General features: G+C 41.2%; 1 protein-coding gene across 8 annotated transcripts in view; it reads left to right on the forward strand.

Moving 5' to 3' along the window:
• The first annotated feature begins 298 nt into the window (after positions 1-298).
• Positions 299-15,622, forward strand: part of REPS2 (RALBP1 associated Eps domain containing 2) — a 238,279-nt gene continuing 222,955 nt past the window's right edge. For all 8 annotated transcript variants that reach the window (XM_058658823.1, XM_058658826.1, XM_058658827.1 and 5 more), the window contains exon 1: positions 299-652. In XM_058658823.1, coding sequence (XP_058514806.1) covers positions 419-652 — 234 coding nt within the window. In that variant the 5' untranslated portion in view covers positions 299-418. The remainder of the gene's footprint in view (positions 653-15,622) is intronic.

Genomic DNA, 15,622 nt, shown 5'->3' on the forward strand with positions numbered 1-15,622 from the left:
CAGCCGTGGGGAAGAACCAAAGACTCCCATCTGGTGCTTGGAGAGCTTGGAAAACAGTCGGACCCAGGTCTCCCAGGTTTCCCAGGTCTCCCACCTGGCAGTGCTCGCAGGTGGGCTGAGGGCGCACAGTTAGTTACCTGGCGAGGGGCGGGGCTGGGCCTGCTACGAGGCGGGGCCTGAGTGGGATCCCAGGTTGCCATTGGTCGGCGCAGCGCCTGTCTCCATGTGCCGCGCGGCAGAGGCACAACATTCAAGCCCGGGGGCGGGGCCGGTGCGAACCAGGAGGAAGCAGCCGCGCGGCAGCTGCGAGGCGTGGGGGCGGCGGCGACGGCGGCCAAGGCGGTGGCTGTGGCTGTGGCGCGGCGACGCCTGCACCTTAGTCGGGGTCAGTGCTCGTTTGGGCCCGGTTGCAGGCTTCATGGAGGCAGCGGCAGGCGGAGGCTGCGGCTCTGGGCTGCCGCTGCTGCTGAGCGAGGGCGAGCAGCAGTGCTACTCGGAGCTCTTCGCACGCTGTGCGAGCACTGCGACCGGGGGCCCCGGGACCGGGCTCCCTGAGGCCGCCAGGGTCGTTCCAGGAGCCGCCACCGCGGCTGCTGGTCCCGTGGCTGACCTGTTCAAGGCGTCGCAGCTGCCCGCTGAGACGCTGCACCAGGTACGTCCCCGCCCGTCTTGTCCTTGGAGGTCTGTGAGGAGAGTGTCCCTGGGAATGGGCGGGTGTGTGTGAGTGTGTGTGTGCAGGGCTGCGAGTGCGAAGACGGGGCTGCTTCTAGAGATCAGGAGGCCTAATCCAGATCTCAGGGGCCTCGCAGGCAGCCGGGGCTGGCGGCGACGCCCTTGTCTCTAGGGGACACCAGGCTCCTCCGCAGCTCACCCCCTCATCCCGTGCTGGGAGCTCTTCCCATCTTTTCCCCCTAATACAAACTAACACCATCTCTGCTTCTCCGGCCATTGCCAGGTCTCTGAAGCCGCCCAAAGTTCTGGAAGTGTGTTTGTTTTGGCTGGTGTCTGATTTAACCTCTGCTCGCTGTTCCTGCCCCTCCCTCTCCTGAGTGAGGTTTGCACCTGAGTGTGTGTGTCTGTGTGTGTGTGTGTGTGTGTGTCTGTCTAGTTCAGCTCAGCTCCGAGATCTGAATGGAACCTGTCCTCAGGTCCCAGGTCTAAATGTTCTCCTCTCCATAGACCTGTGATATATACATAGCTGCCATTTATCTCTATCTATGTATCTATTCATTCATTCCTTCCTTCCTTCCTTCCTTCCTTCCTTCCTTCCTTCCTTCCTTCCTTCCTTCCTTCCTTCCTTCCTTCCTTCCATCCGTCCATCCATCCATCTCACCCAATAATGTTTCCCGGATATTGTTTTTAAGCTGGAGAACCCAATGATAAGTTGCAGAGCAGAGACACGGGGCTGCAGGAGGACGTTGGTCAAGTCAAAGTCAAATTCTGTGCCTGGGATAGGGGTGAACCTTGCAAGTCCACCACAGGCAACAGCTGTGGTTTCCCATTGTATCATTGTTTGGACTTGGAAAGGAGATGCAAATTAATGGGTGGCCAAGCTTTCTCCTTACGGCTGCCCCATAGGTGGAAAAGGAAGGAGAGGATAAGCCATAGCAGATACTGTTTTTGTTTTGTTCTTGGGGAAACACTAGATAAGCCTTTTGTCACTTGATGTCACAGTGCTAAATGCTGATAAGAGTGTTAATATCAGAACTAAAATAGGAAATCAAGCCTTTTTTTTTTACAAGCAATAGTTTGAAACATATTAACACAAAAGTGAATACTTAGAGTGGCAAGTGTTTTAAAATCGACTTTCACAGGAGTCCTGGGGGAAATGGTTTGCTGGTGGTATCGTTATGTTTATGTGTGTATGTACAATCACTGAGGATTGTCTGCATTATATACTCCTAGAGCACATGGCTGTGTGTTTATGAGTGTAAGCTGAACCACTCGATAATCTTTCACTTTTTCATACTTAGGGTTTCTCAAAATATAACTAATATTCATAGAATTTGGCATGCTGTGGGTCCACTAAGAAGCCCTTGATATGTAGGTGTTTCAGTCATGGCTGGTGAGCCATCAAGCTGGCTCAGATAGAAAGGTCATGTCCTTTGTCACAAGCCATGGCCATTACATGACGCCTGCAGGGTACTCCTGAGCATAATAAATGTGTTCGACGCTGTGGCCACTTGCTAGCTGCAAAAAAATAGGTGACTGAGGCAGAATTAAGTGACACCTGGGCCCCTGAAGGTGTATTTTATTGTTAGTGAGACGTGGAATTGTAAGAAGAGGAGGTGGGTATATTAAAATTGACTTGGGTACATATGATCCAAACACTCCAAAGCACAATGTCTGTATGAAAGAGATTATACTCTTGATGTTTAGTTGAAAACTAACCAAACACTGTTTCAGATGCTGGCAAAAAGGCATGTCTCTGGACGATTGCATGAAATAAATCTCAGAGCTTTACGTTCCCTTTTCAGCCTAGTGAAACAAAACTCATCCTTCCCCTTCAACCACCATGGAGTTGTAACATGATATGGTACAAGTGAAAATGAACATTACTGCCATTCTGGACAGGGAAATGTAATCCAAAGAGAATCAAGCAAGGTCAGCCACCAGCAGCCACCTCATGTTGATGCACCATTTTGGTAGTCTGTGTGTTTCGTCTATTCACCTTAATTCGCAGTACTTCATCAGTGTGTTAGCCGTTCTTACCCTTTCCCAGTTAAACAGGAAACAGAGTTTACATTGAAGTAGCCCAACAGGTGTAACTGCTCAAATCATGGAGGCACTGACCAGTCGGATTTCCCCCCCACCTCTTAATCGTCATACAATTAAGATTATCATAATGTTCCAGGAAGGGTGATAGTCTTACCAACTTACCAGCTTACCAGCAATAAATGTTCAATAAAAATATTTCATTTTTATCTTCTTGTAGTAAAAATGAACTACTGCACCTGTTGCTTTGTTATGTAAATGAGCCTATGTAAATGAGCCTACAGACTTAGGGATTTTCTTTTGCCGTTAATATATGCCAAGGGTTTTCAAAATTTAAAGGAAAATGCAGATTATGAAATAACTGTGTAGATCTCATGTTATTTTTTTTTAAAGATTTATGTGTTTTTATTTGAAAAGCAGATTTAGAGAAGGAGAGGGAGATAGAGTTTCCATTCCCTAGTTCACTCCCCAAGCATTTGCAATGGCTGGAGCCGAGCTGATCCAAATCCAGGAGCCAGAAGCTTCTTCGTGGTCTCTCATGTAGGTACAGGATCCCAAGGCTTTGGACCTTCTGCTGCTGCTTTCCCAGGTCATAAATAGGGAACTGACTGGGAAGTGGGCAAGTGGGAAATGAACCAATGCCCAAATGAGATGCTGGCACTTGCATGTGGAAGATTACCCTATTGAGACAACATGCCAGCCTCTGGATCCCATTTTAAAAAACAAATCTTTTAAAGACAGCTTTATATTGAAGCAAAAAAAATGAGATCCATATATATAGTTTTTCATAATGTGCATTTTAATGTATTTTTAAGCATTTTAATTAAGACATCAATTGCAGCATTAAAAAGTGTACATTCATTTAAAAATTTTAATGCATTTACCATATTCAGTAGTTACAATAATTAAGTATGTGTTAACCAACTTTCAAAAGGGAAAAATGTGTTGGAAAGAGGTTAAATAACTTACTCATATTTAAATAAAGAATATGTAATGACTTGAATTCACATTTAGATACAACCCTACAAAGATGATAATTTTTATCGGTAACTCAGTTTGTGGTCCATTATTCTTTCCGTGGTGAAACTTTTACTATGTTTTAGAGTTCTGGGAAATAATTTACTGGGCTTAGAGGTAAAGCATTAATGCAGACACCATTGATAGCATGTTCCTTGTTGGTTTGATGATCCGGAATGGGCTTATTTGCTGAAAGTGACTTAAGTTTAAAACATCTTTCTATGGAGTTTTTACATAGGCTTTTTTTTTTTTTAAGATTTTATTATTATTGGAAAGCCGGATATACAGAGAGGAGGAGAGACAGAGAGGAAGATCTTCCATCTGATGTTTCACTCCCCAAGTGAGCCGCAACGGGCTGGTACGCGCCAATCCGATGCTGGGACCAGGAACCTCTTCTGGGTCCCCCACGCGGGTGCAGTGTCCCAAAGCATTGGGCCGTCCTCAACTGCTTTCCCAGGCCACAAGCAGGGAGCTGGATGGGAAGTGGAGCTGCCGGGACTAGAACCGGCGCCCATATGGGATCCCGGGGCATTCAAGGCGAGGACTTTAGCTGCTAGGCCACGGCGCCGGGCCCTACATAGGCTTTTAAAATAATCTGCCATTGGAACTGTTTTATCATTTTCAAAATAAAATCCGTAGGTTATTATTAACTATAAACAAAAATTTGTTGTAAACATTAAATATTTAAAAATAGATAGTAGCTTATGCCAATGAATGTTTAATAATATTCAGGTTAAGTGAGAATAGAATAGTCCTAATATTTTTAATTTTATTGACAAATTGCAAATGAAATACGTGTGCCCAAGTGTACTGGGTGAATAGCTCTGGGTAGATAACTCTTAGTTGTATGACAAGTATTCTTTATATTTATTTGCCAATGTTTGCTTTATTTCCTGATGTTTGCTTCACTGCTTTGGCTTTTAGAAATATGTTTCCCATAATATTTTTAATGATGACTATTTTATCTTTGGAAGCCAGAACGTATAAACAAACACCACAGTAAAATCTTATGAGATGAAGATTAAAATGGAAATCCTCTCTTTGGACTAAAAGAGTAGTTCTTATTATATTAAGCTAGCAATAACAATGACATATGAATAATGTTTCAATAGTAGTTGAATTTACTAAAATATAAATATTTTAGTTTAAATAAGTTAAATTTTTAAAAATATCATTTTACCATGCATTTATTGTCCTATAGCATGATATTTTCTGGAGGTTTCCATATATACATATGTGAATATAGCAGCAAGAAAAGAAATCAGAGCTATTTTCTTGTGTGTAACTAAGAATGATAGTTTGCATTTCAAACACATTTCAACTTCATTAATAATGTTTTTAAAGAAATAATATAATAGTCAACTATTTCCAATTGTTTACCTTTTGCACGATTTAGCTGTTGATAAACATGCTTTAAGCAAAACATTAACTATGCAAAGTGAGATATCTTTTACTACTTCTATGAAAAATAATTATATATCTTGAAAAATTAAGATATGCATGAAAACATTTACTGTAATTTATTTTATAAATACCAATATTATGCTCTTTTATAATAATTGAGATTATTTTTGAATTAATATTACTATTTTTATTATTTTCCAATATACGGTTTTGTTGGTATAGGGATATTTAAATTGTTTTGAATTTTTGTTTTTTATTTTGAATTTTATGGTACAATTCCGTAGAGTCTGCGATTTCCCCCTGCCCAAACTCTCACGCCCTGACTGGTTTTCCCCATATACAAGAGTACAGTCCTTCATAAGGAGTTATAATTCCATCAGTCTGCTATTTAAGTGTGCCCCAATATTGCTGGTACAATGTCAGACAGTCCAGCATCCCATTGTGTAGACATGTCCAACAGTTTCACAGGAAGTCCATCCCTGACCTGGAAGCAGGGATGCTTAATGCAATGTATCCTCACCTGTGGACATGGTGGTCTCCATTACTCCATCACTATGCATTCCCTCAAATTAGAAGCCACGAAATAAGGTCAACAACGAGTATGCAGTTAAAGCAGCAACAACAAAAATTACAGCAGGATGGAGTCGGAAAAAAACGCAACTGAATAACCAATGTGTGGGTGACGAAACAAAAAAGCTTAATTTGTATGATGGTTTCCTTATATTAGAACGTATGGTGTTTGTCTTTTTGGGATTGACTTATTTCACTGAGCATAATGGTCTGTAGGTGGAACCATCTAGTTGCAAATTGTATGATTTCATTATTTTTAATGGTTGAGAAATATTCCATGGAGTAGATGTACCAAAGTTTCTTTAACAACTCCTCTTTGGACGCACATCTGGGTTGTTTCCATGTCTTTGCTATTGTAGATTGTGCTACTGTAAATATAGGATTACAGATCACCTTCTCATATGCAGTTTTCATTTCTTTGGGATACATTTCTAGGAACGGGATAGCTGGGTCATATGGCAGGTTTATTTGCAATTCTCTAAGCACTCTCCATACTGATTCTGATTTCCGTATTGGTTGTACTAGCCTATGCTCCCACCAGCAGTGAAGGAGGGTGCCTTTCTCCCCACATCCATGCCAGCAGGTATTGTTAGTTGAGTTCTGAATGTATGCCAATCTGACTGAAGTTAGGTGGTGCCTCAATGTGGTTTTCACTTGTATCTCTCTGAGGTTTAGAGAGCCTGAGCATCTTTTCATATGTCTGTTAGCCATTTGGATCTGTTCTTTTGACAAATGTCTGTTCATTTCCTTTGCCCATTTTTTTCACAGGGTTTTTTCTTAACTGTTCCTGGATTTCTGAAGGTCTTTGTAAATCCTGGATATTGGTCCCCTATCACTTGTGTAGTGTGCAAAAATTTTCTCCTATTCCATTGCTTCTTCACTTTGTTAATTGTTTCCTTTGCTGTACAGAAGCTTTTAGTTTGCTGTCGTCCAATTTGTTTGTCTTTGACTATGCTTTTGGTGTCTTTTCTAAGAAGTGTTTTCCTACTCCTATTTCTAGGAGAATGCTTCCTGTTTTCGTTTAATAGTTTGACAGTTTCTGGGTGTAGAGTTAGGTCCTTAATGCATTTAGAGCTGATTTTTGTATAATGTGACAGGTGCAGGTCTTGCTTCTTAATTCTGCAAGCTGCTATCCATTTGTATCAACAGCATTTGTTGAACAGACCAGGCTTTCCCCCTAGATTGTTTCCAGTTTTCTTGTCAAAGATTAGTTGACTATATATGTATGGGCTCCCTTTTGGTGTTTCTATTCTGTTCCATTGATTTTCTTCTCTGTTTCTGTACGAGTAGCAGACTGTTTTGATGACTACTGCTCTGTAGTATGTCTTGAGGTCTGGAATTGTGATTCCTCCAGCTTGAGTTTTATTCTTCAGGATAGCTTTGGCTATTCGTGGTCTCTTGTGTTTCTGGATGAACTTTTGCATCATCTTTTCTATTTCTGAAAAGAATGTTGTTGGGATTTTGATTGGGATTGTGTTGAATCTGTGTATTACTCTTGGTAATATGGACATTTTGATGATGTTGATCCTGCCAATCCAGGAATATGGTAAGTTTCTCCATTTTTTCAAGATCTTCTTCTATTTCCTTTTTAAATGTTTTATAGTTTTCATCAGAGAGGCCTTCCTTAGGCAGCTAAATTCCTGGGTATTTAAGGTTACTCTCTGCTATTTTAAAGGGAACTGTACTTACAGTTTCTTTCTCAGTCATGGAATTATTTGTGTACACTAGTACCATCGAGTTGTGTTCATTAATTTTGTATCCTGCTACCCTGCCAATGTCTCATATGAGTTCCAGTAGTCTCTTGACTGAGTATTTTGGCTCTCCTACATAATAATGTCATCTGCAACTAGAGATAATTTCAGTTTCTTGTTCCCAATTTGTATTCCTTTGATTCCCTTTTCTTGCCTAATAGCTCTGGCAAGGACTTTCGATACTATATTGAAGAGTAGTGGAGACAGTGGACATCCCTGTCTAGTTCCAGGTTTTAGTGGGAAGGCTTCCAATCTTTCCCCATTTAGAATGATGCCGGCATTGGGTTTTTCATAAATTGCCTTGATTGTGTTGTAGAATGTTTCTTCTATGCCTGTCTTGCTTAGGGTTTTTACCATGAAGTAATGTTGGCTTTTATCAAATGCCTTCTCTGCATCTATTGAGGGGATCATATGGTTTTTATTTTTCATTTTATTGATGTAATGTATCACATTTATTGATTTGTGAATGTTGAACGGTCCCTGCATGCCTGGGAAAAATCCCACCTGATCCGGGTGAATGATCTATTGGATCCTGTTGGCTAGTATTTTGTTGAGGATTTATGTTCATCAGGGATATCGGTCTGTAGTTCTCTTTTTCTGTTGTTTATCTATCTGGCTTTGTATTAAGGTGACATTGGCTTCATAGCAAGAGTTTGGAAGATTTGTCTCTCTTTAAATTGTTTGGAAAAGCTTGTGGAGGATTGGGATAAGTTCCTCTTGAAGCGTTTGATAGAATTCAGCAGTGAAGCCATCTGGTCCAAGACTTTTCTTGGTAGGGAGTGCCTTAATTTCCAATTCAATCTCAGTGCATGTCATTGGTCTATTTAGATTAATTGCTTCTTGATTCAATTTTGGTGGATTGTATGTGTCCAGAAATTTAGCCATCTCTTCTAGGTGTTCTGATTTGTTTGCATATGATTGCTTGAAATAGTTCCTAATGATTCTCTGCATGTCTGAGGTATCTGTTGTTATGTTTCCTTTCTCATCTCTGATGCTATTGATGTGTATCTTCTCCCTGCTTTTTTTTTTTTTATTATTTGGGCTAGTGGAGAGTCTATTTTGTTGATTTTCTCTAAGAACAATCTCTTTGATTTATTGATCTTATGTACAGTTCTTTTGGTCTCTAGTTGGTTTATTTCCTCCCTTATTTTGACTATTTCTTTTTTCTACTAATCTTGGGTTTGCTTTGGTGTTGTTTCCTAGTTCCTTCAACTGTTGGGTTAGCTGATTTACTTGGCACTTTTTTCTAGTTTCTTACCATAAACATTGATTGAGATGAACTTACCTCTTAACACTGCCTTGATTGTGTGCCAAAAGTTTTGATATGTTGTGTTGATTCCTTCATTTGTTTCAAGCAATTTAAATGTGATTTTAACAAAGAATTATTTATTTCAAAGGCAGAGTTACAGGTTGGTATGGGGAGAGAATGTAAAAGAGATCTTTATCCACTGGTTCACTCCCTAGATAGCGGCAATGTTTGGGGCTGGGTTAAGCCAAAGCCAGGAGCCCCAGAAAGTTTTTCCGGTCTCTCAAATGGATACGAGGCCTTAGCACTTTTGGGTCATTTTCTAGGCTTTCCCAGATGTACAAGCAAGGAGCTGGAGCAGAAGTGGAATAGATACCAATCGGGGATGCTAGTACTATAGGTGGTGGCTTAACCAATTATGCTATAGCCTTGGCCCTCCCATGAGCTTTTTGAAAACCGCTTGCATTTGTGCATATAATCTCAGCATTAAAAAAGTAAAGCATTTTCAGAGTAGTGAATGATCCCAGGATAATTGAGCCAAGAATACATAAATTGCCGATTACCTCTTGTCCCCAGCATCACATCTCCACCATTATATTATCAGCCACTGGCATCCGAGGTGCACATTTGTTACCCTCACTGAGCCTACATTGCATCATTGTTGTGCAATGTCTGTAGTTGACATTGGACTGTTGCTTTTGGTGTTATGTACTCTTTAAATTTGGACACATGTATGAGTCTGATGACTTGTGGCCACAATTACTTTAGCATGCAAAATAATTTCACTGCCTTATCTTTTTTTTTTTGTTCTGTTTTCACCCCATAAAATATCAGTGACCCCTGGAAATCATTGATCTTTTTACTTCCCATAATTTTGTCTTTAAAAAAATACTTTGCAGTTGAGTCATATGATATGTCGTCTTTGCAGATTGCTTTCTTTCACTTCGTTATATGCAGTAAAGATTCTTCTGCTTTTCATGGTGACTTCTCTTTGGTGACTCCTTCCTTTTTAGCCTCAATAGTATATCATTGTTTGGTTGTACCAAAGTTTACTCATTGGCCTATTTCGTGATGTCTTGGTTGTTTCCAACTTTCGGTTATCATACATAGAATTATTACAGACATCTATGTTTAAAGTTTTGTGTGGATGTGCATGTCTAATTGTGTAAAACATAGAATATGATTGCTAGATTGTGTGGTAGCAATATCTTTAGTTTGGTAAGCCACTGACAGCCTTCCAGTGTGACTGTATCATTTTTTTTCCCCATCAGCAATAAATGAGAGTACTTGTTGCCCTGTATCCTTGTTGACATTTAGTATTGTCAGTGTTTTGGATTTGGGGCATTATAAGGTATACTTGTTAATATTTCATTGATGTCTCAATTTGCAATCCTCTTATGATATATGATGGTGATTTCATCATATTCATGTATTCATTTACCATCTTGAGTTATATTTTAATGCATCGTAGTAGCCTATTTATAAGCCCTTTTGGCTTCTTTATAGTATATCTGTTTTTATGTGCTACTTTATTTTAAAGCAGGAACCTAACACTAGGCAGAAAGTGTAGAATAAAATATTTTTTAAATGTGTTTTTGCTAAAAAAGGTTTATTTTTATTGGATATTTAGTTATACAGAGAGGAGGAGAGACAGAGAAGATCTTCTGTCCAATGATTCACTTCCCAAGTGGCTGCAATGGCCAGAACCAAGCTGATCTAAAGCCAGGAGCGAGAAGCCTCTTCTGGGTCTCCCATGTGGGTACAGGGTGCCACGGCTTTGGTCTGTCCTTGACTGCTTTCCTAGACCACAAGCAGGGAGCTGGATGGGAAGTGGGGCCACCGGGATTAGAACTAGCGCATACAAGGAGAGGACTGTAACTGCTAGGTTACCATGCAGTGCCCAGAATGAGATACTTTTAAGTAGAAAAAGAGGTTATGAATGTCTGTCTGAGAACAAGTAAATGGCCTTTTAATATTTCAAGTTAGAGAAGTTAGAGTGATTGGTTTTCCACGTTGTGAAGTATTTCGTTGATATTCTTGAGTCAGTCCGGCATTTTATTAGAAGGCATAGGGTGTGGAGGGAATTAGGTTTGGGTGTGATGCACTTGAGTGTCAGGCACTCACGAAACTTACATTTCTGTGCAAATGATTTTATACATCGGAGTTTTTGTTTTGGTTAAAGGAAGAATTGAAATGTAATATCTAAAAATAAAATACCTTAAGATGTTAAGTTATATATTTGATATAATGAATTAAGCTATGTTGGCTTCTTTATTATATGTGTCTTTTAGGATGGTAACTTAGCCTCTGGGAATGTTGTGCACAATTCAAGTCACCATTATAATTTTTCATTTTTATAATAGTTAACTCTTGTTGGACATTAGTGGAATATGTATTCACTGCTGTTGATTCTGCAGTCATTTAGTCGGAACAGAAAATGCAACAGCTAATGTCCCATTGTTTAATTGCTTAGATTGAGGCAAAGAAGGAAAAGCTGTGAGAAGTGGGGGATAGTGTAACAATCTCTGTCCCCAGAGATTAGAATCGGCACCTGTGTGGAATCCCAGTGCGTGTGAGGCGAGGACTTTAGCCACTAGCGTATTGCACTGCGCCCATATATATATATATGTGTGTGTAATTTTATGATACAATTCCATAGGCTCTGGGATTTTACTTACCTCCTCCCCAAATTCCCTCCCCATAACTGATCTCCCACATATTATTACAATAGTATAGTCCTTTGTAAATAATCCTAAATCCATTATTCTGCTGTTTAAGTGTATCCTACATTGCAGGTACAGACAATGGCAGACAGTCCAGCATCCTTTTATCAAGATATAGCCAACAGTTTCATTGAGAGTCCATTTTGGATTTGGAAGTGGAGATGCATACTGCATTGTATCTTCACATCTGGGTTTCACAGTCTATTACACAGTTTCTGTACATTCCCTTAAATGAGAAGCCATAAAACAAAATCAACAACAGGAATAAAGTTAAAAAAATTGCAACCCCATAAAGTTAGATAAATGCTACTGAATGACCAATGTGTTGCTGAAAAAATGAAAAAGAAAACAATAACCTTCTTGGAAAATGATGCTACTGTATGATCTATGAGTCAGTGAAGAATTTAATAAGAGGAAAACTATTTTGAAGAAACAAAAATAAAAAAAAATCAAAGCCCATGAGTTGCAGCAAAAATAGTATTGACAGGGCTATTGATCTTATAATTTGCATGAAGGTAGCCTTATATCAGAAAGAATATACCGTGTTTGTTCTTTTGAAATTGACTTAATTCACTGAGCATAATGGAGAGATACTATTTCTAAAGGTTTTCCTCTAAACCTTGGAAGCAATTTTTATTATTAAATTAAACTATAAGTGAATGATAAAATTTTTGAAAGTATTTTTTCTGTTCCTAGATTATTAGCCAGAATTATTTTTAAAAAGTTGCATAAAACTTTTTTAATGCTGTTATCTTTCAAGTGTGTTACTTTAGGGATGTAGAGTAAAAGAGTAACTAGGGGACTACACTGTGGCACAGCCAGTGAAGCCATTACTTGTGATGCCATCATCCAATATTGGAGCACCAGTTTGAGTCCCAGCTGTTCTGCTTCCGATACCTTCCTGTTATAATGCAACTGGGAGGGAAGTAGAAGATGGTCCAAGGGTTGCGAACTCTGCCACCCATGTGGGAGACCATGTTGGAGTTCCACGGTCCTGGCTGAAGGCACACACAAAAGCTGGGGCTGAGGGGCCTGCTTGGCTGGGTTACTACCTGTGAGTGTTAGAGCTGCAGGCACTGCAGCCCTGCTTGGCATGGTCTGTTCTCAGTCCCAGCCTTTACATGTGCTGGCACGTGAGGCAGCCTGGCGCAGCCCAGTACCTCCGAGCTCCAGAATGTCAGGTGAGTTCTGTGATCCAGCCTGATTCAGCAAGTCACTACCCCCAGCTCTGGAGCAAACAAGTGGGTGTTGCAGTCCAAAGAGGCAGGTCCACAAATCCCCTACAGAATCTGCCTCTAGAACCGGTTCTCCCACCCCCTGGTGGGTGCTGTGGAGAGGCAAGGCTGAGCCAGGCTGTAGCAGCTGCCTATGAATGCTGAGACTGGGGGTGGGCCATCTCAGATTGGGCTGCAGCACTTGGGGCTTGGGGCACAACTGCTAAGGAAACTTTGGAGACTCCCCTGTTGGGCCACTGCTTCTATTGGCAAGCATGATATCTGGAACTGGAGGTGGGCCAGTCTGGGCAGGGCTGTAGCACCTGTCAGCTGGCATGTAGCCCAGAACAGGCTGAACTGCCACACATGCTGGTATAAAAGAGAGCCAAGGACCAGCAAGGCTAGTTTACAGCACCCACTGGCAAGTACTGGGACTGGGTACAAGTCATGTCAGCCTCAACCACGGTACCCTCCTGGCAAGATTTGAGGTTGGGAGTGGGTCTGGTAGGGGAACTGTAGGCATTCCCCTACAGGTCTGTAGTTTCTTCTGGGAGCAGCACAGGGTGGTCAAAGCAGCAGCATTTGTCAGCATATGTGTGGGTCGGGTCTGGGAGCATACTGGGCTGCACTAAGCTGTAACACCCATGGGTTTTCACAAGAGCTGAATGGTATGCAAGATGGACCAGGCTAGGTGTGCAGCACATGCTGGCACATGCAAAATTTGGGGTTTGGAGGGCCTAGTGGGAGTTATTGGAGGTCATCATGGCACCTCCTGGTATATGTGATGACTGGCCTGTGGCAGGCTGGGCTGGGCTAGGCTGCAGCACGTATCAGTTCATATGAGAGGTGGGTCTGAGGGTGGAACTGACCAGGCAGCTGCATCCATCGGTATGTTTGTTGGCTGGTGCAGGAAACAAAACCAACCTGACCCTGTGCAAGCTGGCACACACGAGTCAAGTCTGAGGTCATCCCAGGCAAGGTTTCTTGTGAGACACCCCTTCCCCTCCACTAGTTGTATGGCTGGACTCAAACTCTGGCCACAGGGAAAATCACAACATATGTAGTCCATTCTTGGAGTACTTGTACTGGGACTGGACCTCCTCAGTTGCTGATGCCTGTGCAGTGGACAGCATGTCCAGATGCACACAGGGGACATGACCGGGGATGTCAGGTAACTTGTCAGAAGATAGAAAGCAGAACAAGTTGGACCACTCTCCTGGATAAGCTTTGCAGCATGTTCCTGGGTCTGTGTATGCACTAAGGCGGACCTGGTCAGCCAATAGACCTTAGAAAGATTTTCATAACCCTGGAGCAATGAAACCAACAGCTTCTCAGAACTATCCAACCTACTCAAGTTTAACACCCTTAGAACACTCTTCCCCTCATGGAGGTCTCTAAGGTGTCATCAGAGGGCCATCACTCATCCCCAGGTGCTAATGTAATCAAACAGCAAGGACCTGCCCTTTCCTTTTCTACCTTAGTGGACAGAGGAGAAAAAAATGTAAAACATTTATCCCACCCATCTTCCATACCTTGACCCTCTCCACCCTAATTGGCTGTCCACATGGGCGTACATCCCTCTCAGCAGTGTAAACATTAAATAAAAAATAAAAAATGTTTGTGAAAAAAGAGAAAAGAGTTAGAAGGTAAATTTATTTTGGTGTAAAAATTTTTTAAAATCCATGTGAAATTTCTCATAATATATACTTTCCATGAGCTTTTTTTAGATCACCTCATATGCTGTTTTAGTTAGTATTCTTTTTTTAAAAAGAGTAAATGGAATCAGAGAAAATATCAAAACCAAATCATTGATGATTAAAAGGAATATTTTTACGGTATAGTTACTTGCTGACTATTTTTTTGAATGATCTATTTCTTGTTGTAAATTTTGTTTTTATTGGAAATGCAGATTTACAGAGACAAGGAGAGACAGAGAAAAATCTTCCATCTGCTGATTTACTCCTCAAATGGCCACAGAGCTGAGGTGATTCAAAGTCAGGAGCCAGAAGCTTCCTTCGGGTCCCATACATGGCGCAGGAGCCCAAGGATTTGGGCCATCCTCTGCTGCCTTTTAGTAGGGAACTGTATTGGAACTGGAGCAGTTGCAACATGAACCACTACCCATATGGGATGCTGGCACTGCAGGCAAGCGATTAGCCTGATAAGCCACTGTGCTGACCCCATTTGCTCACTGTTTTATAGTAAAGCTTATCTGGAATTCAAATAAAGAACCATGTCAGCATCACTCAGGATGAGAAGCCAAGCAGCCCAGTTGGAGCAGCAGCTTCCAAGAGTCCCCTTTCGTTTCCATTCCCCTCCCATGCTCCCTCAGAGGTTATTGCTATCATAAATTTGCTATCATAAATTTGATGTGCATTATTTGAATTTTTCTAGTTTTAGTGTACAGTTTATGTGTGTGTATAATGTGTATATATCTGAATCACTGAAACAATTTTGATTTTTGAAATTTATGTTGTTTATTTTTTGTGTTTACAAGGCTAAAAAAGTTCTTGCATCTATTCAGTCACTCCCCAAACACTGCCTGAGCGGAGCCCTGGCCAGGCTGAAGCCAGCATCCCAGGACTCCATCTGCATCTCACATATGGATGGCAGGGACACAAGCACTTTAGGCATCACCTGCTGCCTCCCAGGGTGCATGTTATCAGGAAATGGGAGCTGGGAAGAGAGCCAGGACCTGAAGACAGGCACTGTGATAAAGGATGCAGGTGTTCCAAGTGTTGCCTTAACACCCAGCCAGCATGTTGTTTTGAATGTCTTTTCTGTGGAAAATGAGGAGTATCATATTCTTTAACCTTGTAAACTCACTTTTCCTCTCATTGTTATGTTTTTGCAATTCATCATTCTTCACAATGTGGCTTTAGTTCATTTATGTTTCCATTTTTAAAATCTTTATTGCCTACTCTTACGATGACTCATTATTACAGTGCTGTAGAGACTTGGATGCCAAAGGAAAGTAGGTTT

Source organism: Ochotona princeps, chromosome X (genome assembly GCF_030435755.1).
Source record: "Ochotona princeps isolate mOchPri1 chromosome X, mOchPri1.hap1, whole genome shotgun sequence".
Classification (NCBI taxonomy): domain Eukaryota; kingdom Metazoa; phylum Chordata; class Mammalia; order Lagomorpha; family Ochotonidae; genus Ochotona; species Ochotona princeps.